We start from the raw sequence: 23,342 nt of genomic DNA on the forward strand, positions 1-23,342 counted from the left end.
ACGGTGCCACTGCCGTTCGCGCCGGCTCGGTACTCCACAAATCCAGTGGTAGTGGCAGCCCCTGAGGGTGTGGGGACAATGGAGACAGCACATGGGATTGGAGGGGTGTCAGTGTGTCACCGATCTGTGACAATCACCGTTTTGTTCCGGGGGGGGGGGCTTTCGGAGGTGGCAGCGGGCAAGAACTGAGAGATTTGGGGCTCTCTTCATTCAGGAGGGTTTCCCGAGACTGGAGGCTTTAGAGGAGGCGTTTGAGTTGCCGGGTGGGAACGGGTTTCGGTACCTACAGGTACGGGATTTTGTCCGGAGGCAAGTTCCAAGCTTTCCTCACCTCCCCCTCAGGGGCCTACAGGATAAGGTGATGTCAAAAACGGGAGTTGGGGAAGGCAGGGTCTCGGAGATATACAAGGAATTGATGGAGTGGGAAGGGGTCCCAATCTGGAGGTGAAGAGGAAGCGGGAGGAAGAGTTGGAAGGGGAGTTGGAAGTCGGACTATGGGAAAAGACCTCGAGGAGAATCACTTCATCCTCGTCGTGTGCCAGGCTTAGTCTGATCCAGTTCAAGGTGGTCCATAGGGCTCATATGACTGTGGCCTGGATGAGTAGTTTTTTTGAGGAAGCGGACGCTGTGAGGGATGCCCAGCGAATCCTGTACATATGTTTTGGGCGTGTCCGAAGGTGAGGGAATTCTGGCAGGGATTTGCGGACGTGATGTCAGAGCTCCTGGAAGGGAGGGTGGCTCCGGGTCCAGAACTAGCAATATTTTCTGGATTTCAAACCTCTCCTCATTGTAAACACAGTTGAAGGTAATTGTTTCAAGTTTCCTTCTAGGATTTAAAAAACTATCCGAGGAGATAGGAGAGGCGCGACATGAATATTTTTCGTCAGTGTTCAAACAGGAAAAAGACAATGTTGTTGAGGAGAATACAGAGATACAGGCTACTAAACTATACGGGATTGAGGTTCAAAAGGAGGAGGTGTGAGCAATTCTGGAAAGTGTGAAAATAGAGAAGTCCCCTGGGCCGGATGGGGTTTATCCTAGGATTCTCTGGGAAGCTAGGGAGGAGATTGCAGAGCCTTTGGCTTTGATCTTTATGTCATCATTGTCTACAGGAATAGTGCCAGAAGACTGGAGGATAGCAAATGTTGTCGCCTTGTTCAAGAAGGGGTGTGGAGACAACCCCAGTAACTATAAACCAGTGAGCCTTACTTCTGTTGTGGGCAAATTCTTGGAAAGGATTATAAGAGATAGCATTTATAATCATCTTGCAAGCAATAATTTGATTAGGGATAGTCAACACGGTTTTGTGAAGGGTAGGTCGTGCCTCACAAACCTTACTGAGTACTTTGAGAAGGAAATAATTTGATTAGGGATAGTCAACACGGTTTTGTGAAAGGTAGGTCGTGCCTCACAAACCTTATTGAGTTCTTTGAGAAGGTGACCAAACAGGTGGACGAGGGTAAAGCAGTTGATGTGGTGTATATGGATTTCAGTAAAGCGTTTGAGAAGGTTCCCCACAGTAGGCTATTGCAGAAAATACGGAGGCATGGGATTGAAGGTGATTTAGCGGTTTGGATCAGAAATTGGCTAGCTGTAAGAAGACAGAGGGTGGTGGTTGATGGGAAATGTTCAGCCTGGAGTTCAGTTACTAGTGGTGTACCACAAGGATCTGTTTTGGGGCCACTGCTGTTTGGTATTTTTATAAATGACTTGGAGGAGGGCGTAGAAGAATGGGTGAGTAAATTTGCGGATGACACTAAATTTGGTGGAGTTGTGGACAGTGCGGAAGGATATTGCAGGTTACAGAGGGACATAGATAAGCTGCAGAGCTGGGCTGAGAAGTGACAAATGGGAGTTTAATGCAGAAAAGTGTGAGGTGACTCATTTTGGAAGGAGTAACAGGAATACAGACTACTGGGCTAATGGTAAGATTCTTGGTAGAGTGGATGAGCAGAGAGATCTCGGTGTCCATGTGCATAGATCCCTGAAAGTTGCCAGCCAGGTTATAGGGTTGTTAAGAAGGCATATGGTGTGTTAGCTTTTGAGGGATTGAGTTTCAGAGCCATGAGGTCATGTTGCAGCTGTACAAAACTCTGGTGCGGCCGCATTTGGAGTATTCGTGCAGTTCTGGTCGCCGCATTATAGGAAGGATGTGGAAGCATTGGAAAGGGTGCAGAGGAGATTTACCAGGATGTTGCTTGGTATGGAGGGAAGATCTTATACGGAAAGGCTGAGGGACTTGAGGCTGTTTTCGCTAGAGAGAAGGTTAAGAAGTGACTTAATTGAGGCATACAAGATGATCAGGGGATTAGATAGTGAGAGCCTTTTTCCTCAGATGGTGATGGCTAGCAGGAGAGGAAATAGCTTTAAATTGAGGGGAGATAGATATAGGACAGATGTCAGAGGTTCTTTACTCAAAGATTAGTAGGTGCGTGGAATGCCCTGCCTGCAACAGTAGTGAACTTGCCAACACTAAGGGCATTTAAATGGTCATTGGATAAACATATGGACGATAAGGGTATAGTGTAGATGGGCTTTAGATTGGTTTCACAGGTCGGCGCAACATCGAGGGCCGAAGGGCCTGTACTGCGCTGTAATGTTCTATTGTCTAACTCAGTATTTAACTTCACCTCTGACCATAACGCACTCAACTATTTCTCTTAATCCCACCCCATTTTGTAAGCATGATACCTACCTCTGCAACGTTCACACATACTTTAGTAGCTTGGGGCAGCACTATGGCACGGTGGTTAGCACAGCTGCCTCAGAGCGCCAGAGACCCGGGTTCAATTCCGGCCTTGAGTGACTATGTGTGGAGTTTGCACATTCTTCCTCCGGGTGCACCGGTTTCCTCCCACAGTCCAAAGATGGACAGGTTAGAGAATAGCCAATGTTGTTCCATTGTTTAAGAAGGGTAGCTAGGATAATACAGGGAACTACAGGCCGGTGAGCCATACATCAGTGGTAGGGAAGTTACTGGAGAGAATTCTTCGAGGATGTACTCCCATTTGGAAGCAAGTGGATGTATTAGCGAGAGGCAGCACGGTTTTGGGAAGGGGAGGTCGTGTCTCACTAACTTGATAGAGTTTTTCGAGGAGGTCACAAAGATGATTGATGCAGGTAGGGCAGTGGATGTTGTCTATATGGACTTCAGTAAGGCCTTTGACAAGGTCCCTCATGGCAGACTGGTATAAAAGGTGAAATCACACAGGATTAGAGGTGAGCTGGCAAGATGGATACAGAACTGGCGAGGTCATAGTATGCAGAGGTCATAGTAAGCAACGGAAGGGTGCTTTTCTGATTGGAGGGCTGTGACTAGTGGTGTTCCGCAGCGATCACTGCTGGACCGTTGCTGTTCATGGTATATATAAATGATTTGGAGGAAAATGTAACTGGTCCGATTAGTAAGTTTGCGGACGACACAAAGATTGGTGGAATTGCGGATAGCGATGAGGACTGTCAGAAGATACAGCAGGATTTAAATTGTTTGGAGACTTGGGCGGAGAGATGGCAGATGGAGTTTAGTCCGGACAAATGTGAGGTAATGCATTTTGGAAGGTCTAATACAGGTAGGGAATATACAGTGAATGGTAGAACCCTCAAGAGTATTGAAAGTCAGAGAGATCTAGGTGTACAGGTCCACAGGTCACTGAAAGTGGCAACACAGGTGGAGAAGGTAGTCAAGAAGGCATACTGCATGCTTGCCTTCATTGGGCATTGAGAGGAAAAATTAGTAAGTCATGTTGCAGCTGTATAGAACCTTAGTTGGGCCACACTTGGAGTATAGTGTTCAATCCTGGCCGCCACATTACCAGAAGGATGTGGAGGCTCTGGAGAGGGTGCAGAAGAGATTTACCAGAATGGTGCCTGGTACGGAGGGCATTAGCTATGAGGAGAGATTGGATAAACTCGGTTTGTTCTAACTGGAACGACGGAGGTTGAGGGGAGACCTGATAGAGGTCTACAAAATTATGAGGGGCATAGACAGAGTGGATAGTCAGAGGCTTTTTCCCAGGGTAGAGGGATCAATTACTAGGGGGCATAGTTTTAAGGTGCGAGTGGCAAGGTTTAGAGGAGATGTACGAGGCAAGTTTTTTTACACAGATGGTAGTGGATGCCTGGAACTCGCTGCCGGAGGAGGTGGTGGAAGCAGGGACGATAGTGACATTTAAGGGGCATCTTGAAAAATACATGAATAGGATGGGAATAGAGGGATACGGACCCCGGAAGTGTAGAAGATTTTAGTTTAGACAGGCAGCATGGTCGGCGCAGGCTTGGAGAACCGAAAGGCCTGTTCCTGTGCTGTACTTTTCTTTGTTCTTAGTTGTTAGGGTTAGGGTAGCCCCTTAGTGTCCAAAAGGTTAAGTGGGTGTTGGATCTGCGGTATGCAGGATGCATAGGCGATAGTAGAAATTACCAAACAAGGTTTATTACAATTACAAATACTCCTCCACTCCCCTAAGCGTCCCCTTCCCTGACCTGTAACCTGGCCATGGTTTATATGCAGCTGGGGCTCACCTTGTTAAGGGAAAACTCCCCCCACTTAAAGGGAAAGTTCATATTCTGGAGAGGTCACTGGAAATTGCATGTTCCTGATCCCGGGACCTCCATTGGGGTTATAACACAGGGGTTACGGGGATAATATAATCTTTATTATTGTCACAAGTAGGCTTGCATTAACACTGCAATGAAGTTACTGTGAAAATCTCCCAGTCGCCACACTCCGGCGCCTGTTCAGTTACACGGATGGAGAATTCAGAATGTCCAATTCACCTATTAGCATGTCTTTCGGGACTTGTGGGAGGAAACCAGAGCGCCCAGAGGAAACTCACGCAGACACGGGGAGAATGTGCAGACAGTGACCCAAGCCAGGAATCAAACCCAGGTTCCTGGCACTGTGAAGTAACAGTATTAACCACGATGCAAGGCGAGGTTACAGGGCCTAGGCAGGGTGCTCTTTTGGAGGGTTGGTGCAGACTCGATTCGCCGAATGGCCTCCTTCTGCACTGTGCGGATTCTATAATTCTATTTCTAGTTTATCCTCTACATTATTTTCTGTCTCAGCTCCGAAAGTCACCAGCACATTCTTACCAGCTGCACTCTGATACCTTTGAGAATTACTCATAATTTACAAATTTTCAGAGCAGTGTTGGTGGGCTATTCAACTGTAAAGTGCATAAAAACTGAGCCAAATTATCTCTGCGGGTTGCCAAGGCTGTTTGATAGCAATCGAAACAATTGATCACAAAGTAAACTAGTGCTCCACATGCACAGCCCAAATATGATTAGCTAATTTGACATATGAAAAACATGAATTTAACATCACATTTTATAGCTTAGTATGATATCTAATGATACATTTATTCATTCGGTGATGGTGGAATAAAAGCTGAAAATCATCGACCAGAAATATTTGAAAGCGATTTTGTATTTCAGCTTGTACCTTAACCCCCAAGCATATTTCCCAAGCTTTATTTTAAATTATTAAAATGTGATGAATAATCAGTCATCTTTAATGTGAATAGCTCCTTTGCCCATTGTTACTGGACACCAGAGTTCCCCTTGAATGGGTGTCAAAAATCAAAGTAATGTCAGGAAAAGTGAAAATCATGTTACAGATCTCGCTGAATCTACTTGAATCTTCGAGATCATCGGACCGCAAAATGCGCAATTTGATTGTGCTACTCGTTTTCACTAGTTATAAAACATGCAGCTCTTACCTGTGGATATAGTGGCAGATGAACATGCCCAGGAGGAGCTGGTTGGGAAGCTGCAAAGGATTAGTGTCAGTGCTGAAAAACATCAGATAGAGTGGCAATGCCAGGGAAGGGGTCTCCTGGATGAACCAAGCAGCCTTCACATTGACTGCAAACCCGAACTTGCCGTGAGCGTATCTTCCATATGGCAAATCGACGAACTGGCAGATCAGGAATGTACAAACCCCCATGAGGACCATGAGCCAGGACGACCGTAGTAGCATCTCGCTTTCATTCTGCACGCCCAAAACAAAGCGAAACATGGACTGCGAGGACATCATGAGGAATTAACGCTAATTGCAAAGACTTCTTTTATTTACACGGAAGTCGTTGCGGCCATTATCAACCCAGGAAATACACTGAAAGTCAACCTCTTACTACAACTGCCGAGCAAAACAAACGATGGCCTTGAATGGAGCTTTTCAAGGGGGTGGAAGGAGAGCTTGTGATTGACTTGTTTCTCAGCCATTCAAAAGCGGCTTTGTTTTGCCAGACCCTGTGACGCTACAGTTTGACAGCCAGCAGTAAGATTGAGAAGCAGCAAATTGCAGGACAGCCAGAAGCAAAGGAGCGAATGGCAGGCGAGCAGCCTTCCCGTTCCTGCACTCGGTGAGAGTATGCCAGGAACCGCCCCTTTCTCCCTGCAGCGAGCAGTCATAGAGGAGGACAATGAGGATTGCTCCCGGCACAGTTACAAATACATGAAATGTTCATTGTCATGTTATGAAATCAGGAGCACAGCAATAATGAAATAAAATGACAAATACACCCAACAACAACTTTTATTTCTGCAGCGCCTTTAACGCAATCAAACACTCCAAGAAGCTTCACAGCAGGGTTACAGAGTAAAATTCTCTTTCCCGGGAAACATGAGATATTCGGGCAGATGGCCAAAGGCCTGTTAAAAGAGATATGTATGGAGCATCTTACTCGTGCGACTCGGCCAACGTTGTCTACCTCATACGCTGCAGGAAAGGATGTCCCGAAGCGTGGTACATTGGCGAGACCATGCAGACGCTGCGACAACGAATGAACGGATATCGTGCGACAATCACCAGGCAGGAATGTTCCCTTCCAGTCGGGGAACACTTCAGCAGTCAAGGGCATTCAGGTTCTGATCTCCGGGTAAGCGTTCTCCAAGGCGGCCAAAAGGACGCGCGACAACGCAGAATCGCCGAGCAGAAACTTATAGCCAAGTTCCGCACACATGAGTGCGGCCTCAACCGGGACCTGGGATTCATGTTGCATTACATTCATCCCCCACTATCTTTAACCTGGGGTTACCCCTATCTCTGGATCTGTAAACACTTAATTAACTGCAAATGCTCGCATTCAAAGCATTGTCTTATATCTTTGAATTTGTCTATATATATATTTCTGGAACATACCTCTTCATTCACCTGAGGAAGGAGCAGTGCTCCGAAAGCTAGTGTTTGAAACAAACCTGTTGGACTTTAACCTGGTGTTGTCAGACTTCTTACTGTACTTAAAACGAGACAGAGATTAGATGTTTTATGAAGGGAATTCCAAATGTTAGTACCTTGCTAATTGAAGGCATGACCATCCATGGTGGGGTGATTAATATCAAGGTACCAAAATTAGAGAGCACAAGTACAATGGAGGGTTGCCTAGGATTCAGATTACAAAGCGAGGGAGGAGGGAGGCAATGGATAGATGTATAAACAAGGATAACAGTTGTGAAATTAAGACGCTGTTTAATTGGGAGAGAGTGTTGGTGAGTGAACATTGGGGATTTGCTTCAAGTTGGGACACAAGCAACAGTGTTGGATGACTTTGAGTTTGCATAGGAGATGAGCCAGGAATGCATTGGAATAGTCAAATCTATGGTAACAGAGGCACAGATAAGGGTTTGAATAGGTGAGTTGAGGCAAGGGTGCACTTGGGTTATATTATGAATGTGGTAATAGATGTTCTTAGTGATTGTGCTAATACATGGTCTGAAGCTCATCTTGCGATCAAATATGGCACCGAGCTAGCGAACAGTCTGGTTTAGCGAGATTATCTGTGTGAAGTTTGAATGTCCCCCCCCCCCCCCCCCCCCACATGTCCTCCGGGTGCTCCGTTTCCTCCCACAGTCCAAAGGTGTGCAGGTTAGGTGGGGGTTACAGGGAAAGGGTGGGAGGGTGGGGGAAGTGGGCCTAGGAAGGGTGCTCTTTTAGAGGGTCAGACTCGATGGGCTGAATGGCTTCCTTCTGCACTGTAGATATTTTTTGATTCTATGAGACAATTGCCAAGGAGAAGATTGGAGTCAGTGGCTAGAAAGACAATGGTTTTGTTTTCTCAATATTTAGTTGGAGGAAAGGTCTGACGTCGGTATTGGGTGCTGGCCAGAAAGTCTGGAAATTTAGAGATATATTAGAGGGAGGGATTAAGAGATGTGGTGTTGAGGTAGAGTTGGGTGTCATCGGCATACAAATTGAAATTAACATTTTATAGTGCAAATTTCTGTGTGGGCATGGGAAAAAACAGACCTGGACACTTCTGAACATTCAGAAATGCACACCTGACCCATTTGTGACTTTACATGGGAATTTTTATCTTTTCACACAAGGATCAGGTTCACAATACATTTTGAAAACCGTGATGGAGTGCGGGAGGAGTGTGATTGAGGAGGCAGACTGGTTATAAGGCCCACTTTCATTCTCCAACACAACATTCCAGCTCTCAACATCTGTTAAAGGCTCCCTCAATCTCAACCTTCATCTGCTCACCCCCTCCCACCCTGCTCCCTATGCTTGTTCAGATTTCCCATGCCACCTCCATATCCCTTCAGACATTTGTGCCATCTCCATACCTCCATGTATCCACCATAGCCACTCACCCAGTATGCACGATGAGCAGTCCTCTGGAGCCATATAAATTGTTGCTGCCCTCTATTGGCGGCAACTGATGGAACAGGCAAATCATACTCCACTGATGCTTGTTTTTATATGACCTTTATTTAACTGACTTAAGACTTCAGTTATGTGCTTATTTAAACAGTTACATAAGTTTCAAGACTCACAACTTGAACAAAAATAGTGCTCTCTAGAGAGAACTTGGCCGGCGGGTGAGACCTCCCCGTTCTGGTTGTTCTCCCGTGTACTCTGTAATGCCCGCGATATCTTTTCGTTGAAGGCCTTGTCAGCTAGTAGGGCAATGTCCAACCTCCATGTGGGGCGTTGGGCCCTGCCCATCTGCAGCCTCACGTCCATGTAGCGTGGAGCATGGTCTGATATCACAATTGCGGAGTATTCCACCTTGTCTATCTCCGGAAGCACCGTTTTCCCCACCACAAAGAAGTCAATTCTGGTGTATACGTTGTGTACTGGGGAGAAGAAGGAGAACTCCTTCTCCCCTGGGTGGGCAAACCTCCAGGGGTCCACCGCTCCCATCTGTTCCATAAAGTGACCGAGTTCCCTTGCCATGCTTGATGTTTTCCCCGTTTTGGAGTTTGATCTGTCTGTCGTCGGATCCTGAAAACGGGTCCTGGAAGCACTACGAGCACTGGGAGAGATGGTGGACAGCATTAGTTTGGCGCCTTCTCAGGCTACAAATTCAACATGAGCAAAAGCGAGATCTTCCCGGTACACCCACAAGTAGGGGGGGGACAGCACTAACGGGACTGCCCTTTAAACAAGCCCGACACAAATTCCGCTACCTGGGGATCCAAATAGCCCATGACTGGAAAGGGATCCACAAATGGAACCTCACCAGTCTGACGGAGGAAGTAAAAAAGGACCTGCAAAGATGGAACACACTCCCACCCTCGCTCGCGGGGAGAGTCCAGACGATCAAAATGAGCGTACTGCCCAGGTACCTCTTCCTACTTAGTCCATTCCAATCTACATCCCCAAGGCCTTTTTCAAAGCACTAGACAAACTAACCATGGCGTGTTTGTATGGGGGGGGAATGCTAGGATCCCAAAGAAGGTCTTACAAAAAACAAAATCCGGGGGGGGGGGGGGTGGCTAGCCCTCCCAAACCTACAATTCTACCACTGGGCGACGACGGCCGAGCGAATAAGGGGATGGATCAAGGAGCCAGAAGCCGAGAGGATGGGCGCGGAAGAGGCATCCTGCATGGGGACCTCCCTCCGGGCCCTCGCCATGGCAGCACTCCCATCCCCACCCAAAAAAGACTCCAGCAGCCCGGTGGTGATAGCCACCCTCCAATCCTGGAACCAACTACTGCAGCAATCTGGCCTGACCAAAATGTCGGACAAAGCTCCCAACTGCAACAACCATAGGTTCACACCAGCGCTGACTGACCCCAACTTCAAAAGGTGGGGACAGGACGGAGGGACACTGACAGTCAGGGACCTATACACAGACGGCAGGATCGCAACACTGGACAAACTGACAGAGAAATTCCAGCTAGCCAGGGGGAACAAGTTAAGATATATACAACTCAAAAACTTCCTACAAAAGGAGACAAGTACGTACCCACAACCGCCACGACAGACATTACTGGAAAAGGTACTGGACGCAAGCATACTAGATAAAGGAAACTGTAGCGACATGTATGACCGACTGGTAGAAAGGGCTGACGCCCTACTGGACGCAACAAGAAAGAAATGGTTGGAGGACCTGGGGATTGAAATAGGGTGGGGACTCTTGAGCGAAGCACTGCACAGGGTCAACACCACCTCCACGTGAGCAAGGCTCAGCCTGACGCAGCTAAAAGTGGTACATAGAGCCCATTTAACAAGAACCCGTATGAGTGGAGGATAGATGTGAACAGTGCCAAGGAGGCCCGGCCAACCACCCCTACATGTTCTGGTCTTGCCCCAGACTTGCGGGGTACTGGACAGCCTTCTTTGAGGCAATGTCCAAAGTGGTGGTGATGAGGGTGGAGCCATGCCCAAAAGTGGCGGTCTTCGGGGTATCAGACAAGCCAGATCTATTCCTGGGGAGGAGGGCGGACACCCTTGCCTTTGCCTCCCTGATCGCTCGCCATAGAATCCTGTTCGGCTGGCAGTCAGCAGCACGACCCAAAGCTGCAGACTGGCTGTCCGACCTCTCGGAATCTCTCCAAATGGAGAAAATCAAATTTGCCATCCGAGGGTCAGACAACGGCTTCCACAGAATGTGGGAGCCATTCACCCAATTGTTCCGGGACCTGTTTGTGGCCAACAAACAAACAGAAGAATAGCCAGGTAGCCGAGAATCAGGGGAAAGTAGCCAAAGTATGGGAGGGAGAGATAGACCGGGGGGGGGGGGGGGGCGGGGGGGGGGGGGGCAGCTAAACCTAAGAGGAAAGAAAGGCGAACGAACCACAGGAGGGGGGGAGAGAGGGAAGGGACAGGGAACAAGAGAGGAGAACCAGGGAGATGAGGAGAAGGCAGGGGAATGACAGCCGGAAGGAGGGCATGGGATACGATAACAAACTTGCCATCTCCAGGAACAGAGAACAAGGAGAACTGGCGAAAGACGGGAGGAACAGCTGAAGGGCAGGTGAGCGTGAGATGACAACGGCAGCGAGATCCATCCGGGAGAAGCAAGTGACAACACCAACACCATTCGAGTATTGCCCACTCCGGCAATTTCTCCGGCACCCAAATGTTTATTTACCTCCCCAGTCTCCAGCCTCCCTCCCCCCCCACAAACAGTTGCCCACTTATGTGTTGTAAATAATTTTGCCAGTTGTACAGAGTTGCTGCTGTTGAGCTGGTGCACAATTCCCTACCAGTTATTCTATTTTATTTTATTTTTTTATTACTTTTTTTCCCCGTATGTTTGGGTGTACCCTTCTCTTCTATGTATATATATATATATATTTCTTATTCTGTGTATATAACGGTAAATATACTTTGTTCAAAAACCCAATAAAAAAATTTATTTAAAAAAAATGGTACTATGCCTAAAAATATAAAAATGCACACCTTGGCATTAATGTGAAGTGTCTTTTCACTCCTTGAATATAGATGTAAATCCAGGCCATAAAAAGGGAACACGAATCTTCTTCCAAATAGCTAAAATGCAGCTTTTTACAATCTCAAACATGATCTCACATTCATAGAATGTACAATGCAGAAGGAGGCCATTCGGCCCAGCGAGTCTGCACCAGCCCTTGGAAAGGGCACCCTACTTAAGTCCACACCTCCACCCTATCCCCGTAACCCCACCTAACCTTTTTGGACACTAAGGGCAATTTAGCATGACCAATCCACCTAACCTGCACATCTTGGGACTGTGGGAGGAAACCGAAGCACTGGGAGGAAACCCACGAGACACCGGGAGAAAGTGCAGACTCCGCAGACATTGACCCAAGCCAAGAATCGAATCTGGGACCCTGGAGCTGTGAAGCGACAGTGCTAACCACTGTGCTACCGTGCCGTCGCATTGTCTTTGGAAGCTTTATTTTGTTAAAGGTGCTGTATGAAGACAGGTTTATGTCCTTTTGAGTAAAGGTTGTGGATTCCATCAGGACATTTTCCACAATAATGGCAATTAACAGTTTACAATTAATAGTTGCTGTACCAACTATTTTGCACGATAGGAAATCTTCATTCTCTGCAAATGTTTGGGGGTGCACAAATGCAGAAAATATAATTAAGCAGGGAAAACAACATGTGATGTTTTGGGTAGTGATCATTTTCAAACTTCCTTTTCATATGGCGTTTCTAATTTGAGAGGGAGCTGATTGAGAGTATGGGAGTGGGTGAGGTATTTGTTTTCTAATTGAGTTAACAAATAGGTACAGTGACATGTCTGATCCAAAGTTTCAGACGTTTGTGTTAAACCCAAATAGTTCTGGTCCACTCCCAACTGTTTGAATGCTGTTACAGAGGCATTTGCACAAATCTTTGCTTCAAATTATTGCACGGACATAGAGTGACCAGAAAGATGGGGGAAAGACATGTGGCTAAACTTTCAAAAAAATTTCAACAATTACCTTTAAATAAAATTTACAATTTGGAAACATTACATTCCAAACATCCCAACCGTTGCTAGGATACCGGATATTTTATTTACTTTGTAAGACTGTGAGGAAAGGATACTTTGCTCCAGGAGTGATTCCACGCACAAATGTATTAAAACAAACTTTATTACGAACAGTACTACTAACTTTGATAACATAAAGACAATAACTTACAATTGCCAGTTAAACAATACAATGAAAACTGAATCCTAACGGCTATCTTTCAACTCCACTCAAGCAAAACCCATCTCAGATCAAAATCCACTTTAAGTACTTTTAGCCAACCCAGGATTACTTGCTGTAAAGAGATGGCTTTGAGAAATCAGGAATCAGCTGCAGATTCTGGCCTGAGTCAAACCTACCAGAACTGTTGTTCTGTTCACCGGAAAAATCTTTGCTAAACTGCTTTGAGAAAAGCTGCTGGTCTGTCCACAGTAAAATCTTTTAACTCACTGTTTTGAGAGAAACTGCTCCTGTTCAGAGAAAGATCAAAACTGAAAACTCAAGACCTGACTGCTTCAACCCCTGGCTACTTCCATTAACTACGTAATCTTACTAAGGCTAAAAAGAATGTCTCTAATTACCTCCTCCCCATGGAACGTTTTTATATAAACAAAAGTCCATTTGCCCAACTTTTACAATGCTTTAATTGCATCTCTGTAACCAAAGTGCATGTCTTTTCTTGTAAACCAGGATTTTTAAAAGAACACTATTGCAGCGGTCAGAACACACCAACCCAGGATTTTAACCTTTACTAGATCAAATACATATAATACAATATATATCTGAAATTCCTACATTCATTAAAGAATTACAACACCCAAATGCACATATTCTATTTGCCCACTTTATTTCCAGTAAGACATTCTTGTGCACAATGCAGTTAATATGTTTTGGATGGATCTGAAAGACATTCAATGCTTGCCATTGTGTCCCGAATTAAAAAATGGATAAATAATGAGGATGCATCCATATTCTCTTCCCACCTAATGAAATGAAATGAAATGAAAATCGCTTATTGTCACAAGTAGGCTTCGAATTTCGCATTGGAAGATACAGAAGAGAAAAAGAATGCTTTGGAAGCAAGGCCAATCTCGCACTTTGGAGGGGCATTTTACATTTTAGAACATAGAACAATACAGCGCAGTACAGGCCCTTCGGCCCACGATGTTGCACCGAAACAAAAGCCATCTAACCTACACTATGCCATTATCATCCATATGTTTATCCAATAAACTTTTAAATGCCCTCAATGTTGGCGAGTTCACTACTGTAGCAGGTAGGGCATTCCACGGCCTCACTACTCTTTGCGTAAAGAACCTACCTCTGTCCTATATCTATTACCCCTCAGTTTAAAGTTATGTCCCCTCGTGCCAGCCATTTCCATCCGCGGGAGAAGGCTCTCACTGTCCACCCTATCCAACCCCCTGATCATTTTGTATGCCTCTATTAAGTCTCCTCTTAACCTTCTTCTCTCCAACGAAAACAACCTCAAGTCCATCAGCCTTTCCTCATAAGATTTTCCCTCCATACCAGGCAACATCCTGGTAAATCTCCTCTGCACCCGCTCCAAAGCCTCCACGTCCTTCCTATAATGCGGTGACCAGAACTGTACGCAATACTCCAAATGCGGCCGTACCAGAGTTCTGTAAAGCTGCAACATGACCTCCCGACTCCGGAACTCAATCCCTCTACCAATAAAGGCCAACACTCCATAGGCCTTCTTCACAACCCTATCAACCTGGGTGGCAGCTTTCAGGGATCTATGTACATGGACACCTAGATCCCTCTGCTCATCCACACTTTCAAGAACTTTACCATTAGCCAAATATTCCGCATTCCTGTTATTCCTTCCAAAGTGAATCACCTCACACTTCTCTACATTAAACTCCATTTGCCACCTCTCAGCCCAGCTCTGCAGCTTATCTATATCCCTCTGTAACCTGCTACATCCTTCCACACTATCGACAACACCACCGACTTTAGTATCGTCTGCAAATTTACTCACCCACCCTTCTGCGCCTTCCTCTAGGTCATTGATAAAAATGACAAACAGCAACAGCCCCAGAACAGATCCTTGTGGTACTCCACTTGTGACTGTACTCCATTCTGAACATTTCCCATCAACCACCACCCTCTGTCTTCTTTCAGCTAGCCAATTTCTGATCCACATCTCTAAATCACCCTCAATCCCCAGCCTCCATATTTTCTGCAATAGCCTACCGTGGGGAACCTTATCAAACGCTTTGCTGAAATCCATATACACCACATCAACTGTTCTACCCTCATCTACCTGTTCAGTCACCTTCTCAAAGAACTCGATAAGATTTGTGAGGCATGACCTACCCTTCACAAAGCCATGCTGACTATCCCTGATCATATTATTCCTATCTAGATGATTATAAATCTTGTCTCTTATAATCCCCTCCAAGACTTTACCCACTACAGACGTGAGGCTCACCGGTCTATAGTTGCCGGGGTTGTCTCTGCTCCCCTTTTTGAACAAAGGGACCACATTTGCTGTCCTCCAGTCCTCTGGCACTATTCCTGTAGCCAATGATGACATAAAAATCAAAGCCAAAGGTCCAGCAATCTCTTCCCTGGCCTCCCAGAGAATCCTAGGATAAATCCCATCAGGTCCTGGGGACTTATCTATTTTAAGCCTGTCCAGAATTGACAACACCTCTTCCCTACGTACCTCAATGCCATCTATTCTATTAGCCTGGGGCTCAGCATTCTCCGCCACAACATTATCTTTTTCCCGAGTGAATACTGACGAAAAATATTCATTTAGTATCTCGCCTATCTCTTCAGACTCCACACACAATTTCCCATCCCTGTCCTTGACTGGTCCTACTCTTTCTCTAGTCATTCGCTTATTCCTGACATACCTATAAAATATACCTATTTTATTGATAAAATCTGTCTCATGTACCAAGGTACAGTGAAAAGTATTATTCTGCGTACAGACAATGAGACAGATCACGCTATATATATATATATATGCATAAATACAACATACAAAAAATAATTACAATAAAAAGGAAAAATACATAAAAAGATCAATTTAATATATAGACGGGCCATTCGAGAGTCTAGTAGCAGCAGGAAAAAAGCTGTTTTTTAATCTGTGAGAACGAGTTCTCTAGCTTTTGTATCTTCTGCCCGGTAGTAGAAGTTGGAAAAAAGAATAACTCGGATGGGAGGTGTCATGTTCTTATGCTATGGCTGGTAGGAATGATGCACAATGGAACATCTATTTCTTGACTAGTTAAAGTAATTTATTATAAAACAAATAGGTGGTAAAGAATACTAAAATAAATATATTACAAACTACTAATACGAATATATTATCCTCGAGCTAATGCAAGTATGACTATCCACCAACACGACTAACTCCCAACTCCTCGAGGTGCAGTCACATGATGGATTTACACTGCTACCTACTGGTTGGAGGTTCTGCACATCATTATATACATGATTGCTTATTTATATCAACACAGGAGTGGGCTTTAATTACATTGCTCGCTTTCCCAAGGCAGCGAGAAATACAGACAGAAATATTTACATTTTACGAAAAACACAGACCTCTGTAGTGTGAAGAAGGCTTCTGCTACATCTTTGATTAATTATCTGTCCCTTGTTTTGAGAACAAACAGGCAGTGACAAAATGTACAAAGATAGTAAAAGAAGAGACATGACAGGGAACAGAAGCGAGAAGATCAAAGACACAATTGGTGGCACTTGTGATAATAGCAACATTTTGTGTTTTTGATACCATAAATGTCTCCAGGTTGTAACTGGGACAGAGATTCTCATGCCTAGGATATTTTGAATTTTGATAGTTCCGCTGAAAGGGAAGTGAAATGTGAAAATATTCTTCGCACAATTCCTAGTGAGTTCACAAATAAAACTACACACAATTTTAGTAATAGCAATACATTTGCAAATTCATTCTATGCAGGTTTTAAACTTGAGACCTTGAAAATACTCATTGTAAATTCTAGGTACTATTTGCACTTCAATTCTAATTGCGTTCATTTGAATCTTTAAAAAATTTTTTTTAGAGTTTCCAATTTTTGTTTTCCAATTAAGGGGCAATTTAGTGTGGCCAATCCACCTAACCTACACATCTTTGGGTTGTGGGGGTTGTGGTGGTATGTATTAGGGGTCATGTGGGACCTGTGAAGCCGAGATGCTATTGGCTGACAGATCCCAGGTCCTGGTTGGATCTGCCGACTTCTGGCTCCGCCCTGAAGGCGGAGTATAAGAACCCGAGCTTCTCCCCGTAGCTTCATTCTGTTGCTGAGCTGCTGGGGACAAGCATCGCTTAATAAAGCCTGGATCGACTTCATCACTTCTCGTCTCTCGTAAGTCATTGTGCGCTACAATTTATTAAGCGAGCTTAAAAGACTATGGAGCTCCGGATCGCCCCGGAATGCCTGCGGATCAGCCCCCACGCAGCGAACTCGGCAGCAGTATTCAAACACTGGCAAGCATGCTTTGAAGGCTACCTCCGAACGGCCCCCGGCCGGATCACAGAAGACCAGAAAATGCGGGTCCTGCATTCGAGGGTAAGCCCAGAAATTTACCCTCTCATAGAAGACGCAGAGGATTTCCCGACGGCGCTCGCATTGCTGAAGGGCATCTACGTTCGGCCCGTTAACCAGGTCCACGCGCGCCACCAACTCGCGACGAGACGGCAAAGTCCCGGAGAATCGCGAGAGGAATTCTACGACGCGCTGCTAATTTTGGGACGAGGCTGCAGCTGCCCGCCGGTGAACGCAATCGAACACACGGACCTGCTAATTCGTGATGCATTTGTGGCAGGTATGAACTCTCCCCAAATCCGCCAAAGACTTTTGGAAAGAGAGTCGCTAGGACTCTCAGAGGCACGGGCCCTTGCAGCCTCCCTTGATGTTGCCTCGCAAAACGCCCGCGTCTACGGCCCCGACCGCATGGCAGCCCCTTGGGCTCCGTGGACCCCCATCGCGACAAACCACCCCCCCCGTCGCAAGCTTGCGCGGTTAAAGCGCCAGACCATCCCGGGGGGGCCCGCTGCTATTTCTGCGGACAAGCGAAACACCCCCGGCAGCGCTGCCCGGCCCGCGCAGCTATTTGTAAAAGCTGCGGCAAAAAGGGCCATTACGCGGAAGTGTGCCGGTCCCGGGGGGTCGCCGCAACCCCGGAGAAGAACGAGCCCAGCACATCCCAAACACCCCCCAACCCCCCCAGCGCCCCATGTGCGACCCGCGGGCGCCGCCATTTTGGGTCCCGGGCACCACGAGGGGAGGATAGGCGCCGCCATCTTGTGACCCCCCAGCCACGTGCGATTCATGGGGGCGGCCATTTTGTCCAACCCCGGCCGCGTGCGATACATGACACCACCATCTTGGTTGACAACAAAGGACCCCAGCATCGACGGCTCCACGGGGTCCGAAGAAGACGCCGCGACACTACTACCACGACTGGCTTCGGTGACACTGGATCAATCGCGGCCCCGGACCCTCCAGACGACGACAACAACGGTGCTGGTCAACGGATTCGAGACGCCATGCCTGATCGACTCCGGGAGCACTGAAAGTTTTATTCACCCTGACACGGTAAGACGCTGTTTTCTGACCATCCATCCAAGCACGCAAAAGATTTCCCTAGCTGCAGGATCCCATTCCGTAGAGATCAAAGGGTTCTGCATCGCAAACCTAACGGTGCATGGGAGGGAGTTTAAGAACTATAGGCTCTACGTCCTTCCCCAACTCTGCGCGCCCACATTACTGGGATTAGATTTCCAGTGTAACCTGCAGAGCCTAACATTCCAATTCGGCGGTACAAGCCCACAGAGAGCGGCCTGATGCCAAGCGACAGAGAGAAGTACAAGCCCACAGAGAGTAACCTGACACCACACCAGTGGTCCACGCACCATGAACAGTGCTCCACGCACCACGAAGAGTCCCCGACTCCACGCAGAGAGCGGTCCACGCACCACGGAGAGTCCCCGACTCCACACAAAAGGTGGTCTACGCACCACGAAGAGTCCCCGAATCCACACAGAGAGCAATGAAAGACTCCACAGCGCAACCACTGCACGTCTCCACACAGAGAACACAGAAAGACTCCATAGCGAGACCACTTCACGACTCCATTGAGAGCGCACAGATCAACTCCACAGTGAGACCACTGCATGTCTCCACACAGGGAATGATGCCAAACTCCACAGAGAGAGCGATACAAGCCTCCACAGCGAGCTCCACGATGGAAGCAACGCAAGACTCCAGAGCGCAGTCCTTGCATGATCAAGACCATGAAGGTCTAGTAACCTCATCTGAGCAACCAGCAGCAGACGATGCAAGTCTGCCACGCTCAAGTGAACAGCGAGAAGACTACGGCAGTCGACCACGCCCACGTGAACAACAAAGCGACTATGACAGTCCACCCAGATTATTTGAGCCACCAGAAAAAGACTCTGACAGTCTACCCAACTCATCTGACCGACAAGAAGACACTGAAGGTCTACCCACTGTATGTGCGACAAGTGACAAAGGCTTCACAATTCCCATACCAGATGTGCGACATCTCAGCGAGACTGACAGACCTCAGCTAGTATGTACAGAGGCACTCGACAATCAAAGTGAGGCTACTAGTGACTCCAGTGACACCACGTTAATTCAAACCTCGTCCACTTGAGCCTCTCCACAAGAAAATGCATTCCTGAACATTTTGACTCCGGACAGGGAGCATCAAGACACCTCAGATGATTCAAGTGACACCTCAGATGATTCAAGTGATCCTGAAAGGACTCCAGACGGGGAGCATCGACAAGCCAAAGATGATTCAGGTGAACCAGAAAGGGCTCCTGATGGGGAGCATCGACAAGCCAAAGATGATTCAAGTGCACCGGACATGACTCCAGACGGGGAGCGCCGAGGAATCAGAGACGGCACGCTCAATGAAACAGCAGATGCCACAAAGGACACTGACACAAGTAACTTTGTGAAGGACTCAAATTCTCCACTCGGTGTGGTCATTGAGCGCAACAAACACAACAAAACCTACGAAAACAACAATAAAGACAACAACAAGAAGCGTACCAAAGGCACCAACGTTGACAACAAGCATGACAAAAACAACAACAATGGGACAACGACTGGTATGACATGGTACAACTCTGCAAATGCAGGACAATGTAACAGCACAGCTCCTAACACTGGCGAGAGCACAGCCATACCATGACATGACAGGAAATTTCACCGTTTCAAGTTTGCTCACTAGACAAGCCAACCAGCTTTCAAGGCAGATGAGTTTGCTCCACTATGAACACACAACCCAGCTTTCAAGGTAGATGACATACTGCACCAATATCGCAATCACAAGAAACAGTCCAGGTTGGACGACACAGATTACATACTGCATCGCTACCACAAGCAGAGAAAAAAAAAGAGTCCAAATCAGACAACAAAGTGCTTTGACCATTTGCACACATCCTGATGACTTCTTGGTTCCTTAAGCACAGGAACACTAATGGCGTTCACAAGGAAATGCCACCATCAACATCACCACTTCATCAACAAAACAAGAAAGCCACTCGACCATATTAATGCATGAACTTTGGACTCATACATATTATTTGGTATTGTATAACCATCACTGTCATCATGATTTGTACAAGTCTTATCTACCTATTTTGTTCAATTTTCTTTAACACTGTACAGAAAATACGTAACATGAAAAAAGGGAGGAATGTGGTGATATGCATCACTGTAAATACACAAGGGGTTAATGTAAATACACTACGACTAAGTAAACACTAGAGGGAGCACCACAGACGTCATGACATGCAGACATACAGCTAATGAACACACAGAATAGGACACGACCAATGGGCAGTCAAGACACCCAGAGGTGACACTACCACAAGGGGGCATTACACAACCCATATATATGGACAGGGAACACATGCTCTGTCTCTTTCCACAGGCGACACTTAGAGAGTAGGACAGGGGCAGATCAGAAGCATCACACCCACCACGTGGCTTAGAGCAGACTGGATAGTTAGACTGAGTTACGATAGCAAGATTAGCAGGAGAGTCGAACTCATAGAGAACTGTGCTAATGGTTCAATAAATCACATTGAACTTACTTTAAAGTCTGGAATATCTTTTACTCAAAGCTGCATTGAGTTGCAGCCTGTGTTATCCCCGAGTACATAATACAACATGGTACCAGTAGTGCCTGTTGAATCTATATAGTTCAACTCACCAGATCCGTGACTACCAGCAACAGCACCCAGGTAAGATGATCGAGATTCCGGTTCCTCAGCAGCACAGACACCACGGCAATCTCAGTGCCAACTGCCGTGCATTCAAGCAGAGATTTGAGATTTACATGATAGCATCCGACCTAGATGGCGTGGCTAATGCTGAGAAGATAGATCTTCTACTCACCATTGCGGGTGAAAGTGCAACAGAAATCTTCAACTCCTTCAAGTATTCCAAAAGGCAGGACAAGAGAGACTTCCAGACAGTCCTGGACAAGTTTGAAAACTACTGCGAGGTGAACACAACAGAAATCGGCAAAACTGGCACCTATACTCACCACGAGGCAAAGGTAGGCTTGCAACAGTAGCAAACGGCAATTTTGATTGGCAGCCATCTTCGCAAGGAGTCGCCGCGCATGCGCAGTTGTGAAAAGAGCGCACAGTGAAGCAATCTGCGCATGCGCAATCCATTCCTACGCTCTACGTCACAAGCGTCATGACGTCAGAGACCCTGGACCACGCCCACCTAAAGGGGAAATGTCCAAAAATAGTGGAAAAAAAATTTCAAGCCAGAAAACACAATTCTTTCACCTGGAACAACAGCACAATGCCTGAACTCCAACCAGTAGCTGAAAGTAACCTCTGCAGAACCCTGCAACAAGCAGTTAGCACTGCCCTAAGAGATGATTTAGTCCTTGAAGACTACGACTCAGACGATGATTTCATCATTGGACGTGGCGACCACAGTACCAAATCCGAACCGCAACGAGATGTGTTGTACATTGAAGCATCCGAAACAGTCACGGACGAGTTCTTCGGATTTGAGGATCCTCAGCCCAGCATAGACGACATCCCAACCCATGAGTACAGGATTCTGCTGCGGCCTGACGCCAAGAGACAGAGAATGGTACAAGCCCACAGAGAGCTGCCTGACGTCAAGAGAGTGGTCCACGCACCACGATGAATCCCCAACTCCACACAGAGAGTGGTCCACACACCACGAAGAGTCCCCAATTCCGCACAGAAAGCGATGACAGACTCCACAGCGAGACCACTGCACATCTCCACACAGAGAACACAGAAAGACTCCACAGCGAGACCACTGCATGACTCCATTGAGAGCGCACAGATCGACTCCACAGCGAGACCACTGCATGACTCCACACAGGGACCGATGCCAGATTCCACAGAGAGAGTGATACAAGCCTCCACAGCGAGTTCGTTGACAGACTCCACGATTGAAGCAACGCAAGACTCCAGAGCGCAGTCCTTGCATAAAGAGACCATGAAGGTCCAGCAACCTTATTTGAGCAACCAGCAGCAGACGATGCGAGTCTACCAGGCTCATGTGAACAACAAAAAGACTATGACAGTCTACCCAGATTATTGGAGCCACCAGAAGAAGACTCGGACAGTCTACCCAGCTCATCTAACCGACAAGAAGACACTGAAGGTCTACACACTGTATGTGTGACCAGTGACAAAGGCTTCACAATTCCCATACAATATGTGCGACATCTCAGTGAGACTGACAGATCTCAGGTAGTATGTACAGAGGCACTCGACAATCAAGTGACTCCAGTGACACCACGTTAATTCAAACCTCATCTACTCGAGCCGCTCCACAAGAACCTGAAATGACTCCAGACGGGGAGCATCAAGAAATCAAAGGTGACTCAGGTGAACCAGAAAGGACTCCAGACGGGGAGCATTGACAAACCAAAGATGATTCAAGTGAACCGGACATGACTCCAGACGGGGAGCGCCGAGGAATCAGAGACGGCACGCTCAATGCAACAGCAGATGCCACAAAGGACACTGACACAAGTAACTTTGTGAAGGACTCAAATTCTCCACTCGGTGTGGTCATTGAGTGCAACAAGCACAACAACAAAACCTACAAAATCAGCAACAAAGCCAACAACAAGAAGCGTACCAGAGGCAACAAACACGACAACAAGCATGTCAATAACAACAATGACAACAACTGGTACGACATGGTACAACTCTGCCCATGAAGGACAATGTTACTGCTCAGCTCAGAACATTGGCAGGAGTGCAAACATATCATGACATGTCAACGCATCTTACCAATTCATGTTTGCTACACTACGGACAAGCAAACCAGCTTTCAGGAAAGATGTAATCAAGAATTGCTACCACAAGCACAAAAAAAGAGTCCACTTCAGACAATGAAGTGATTTGACCATTTGAACACCTCCTGATGACTTCTTGGTTACGTAAACACCAGGACACTGACGGCGTTCACAAGGGAATGACAACATCAACATCGACACTTCCATAACAGCACAAGAAAGCCACTCGACCATGTAAATTCATGAACTTGGACTCATAACTATTATTTGGTATTGTATAATCCTCAATGTCATCACAACTATTCTTTGATCT

The 23,342-nt window shown here is 46.6% G+C and overlaps 1 protein-coding gene across 2 annotated transcripts in view; it reads right to left on the reverse strand.

The window, feature by feature from the left end:
- The window catches only part of srd5a1 (steroid-5-alpha-reductase, alpha polypeptide 1 (3-oxo-5 alpha-steroid delta 4-dehydrogenase alpha 1)), a 62,724-nt gene that overhangs the window by 33,335 nt on the left and 6,047 nt on the right, over nucleotides 1-23,342 (reverse strand). Inside the window, exon 3 of one of the 2 annotated variants that reach the window (XM_072509487.1) lies at nucleotides 5,721-5,992. In XM_072509487.1, the coding sequence (XP_072365588.1) occupies nucleotides 5,721-5,980 (260 nt within the window). In that variant the 5' untranslated portion in view covers nucleotides 5,981-5,992. Of the gene's footprint in view, nucleotides 1-5,720; nucleotides 6,227-23,342 lie in introns of those variants that run through there. The other variant, XM_072509486.1, reaches the window with a different exon arrangement.

Source organism: Scyliorhinus torazame, chromosome 6 (genome assembly GCF_047496885.1).
Source record: "Scyliorhinus torazame isolate Kashiwa2021f chromosome 6, sScyTor2.1, whole genome shotgun sequence".
Taxonomy (NCBI): domain Eukaryota; kingdom Metazoa; phylum Chordata; class Chondrichthyes; order Carcharhiniformes; family Scyliorhinidae; genus Scyliorhinus; species Scyliorhinus torazame.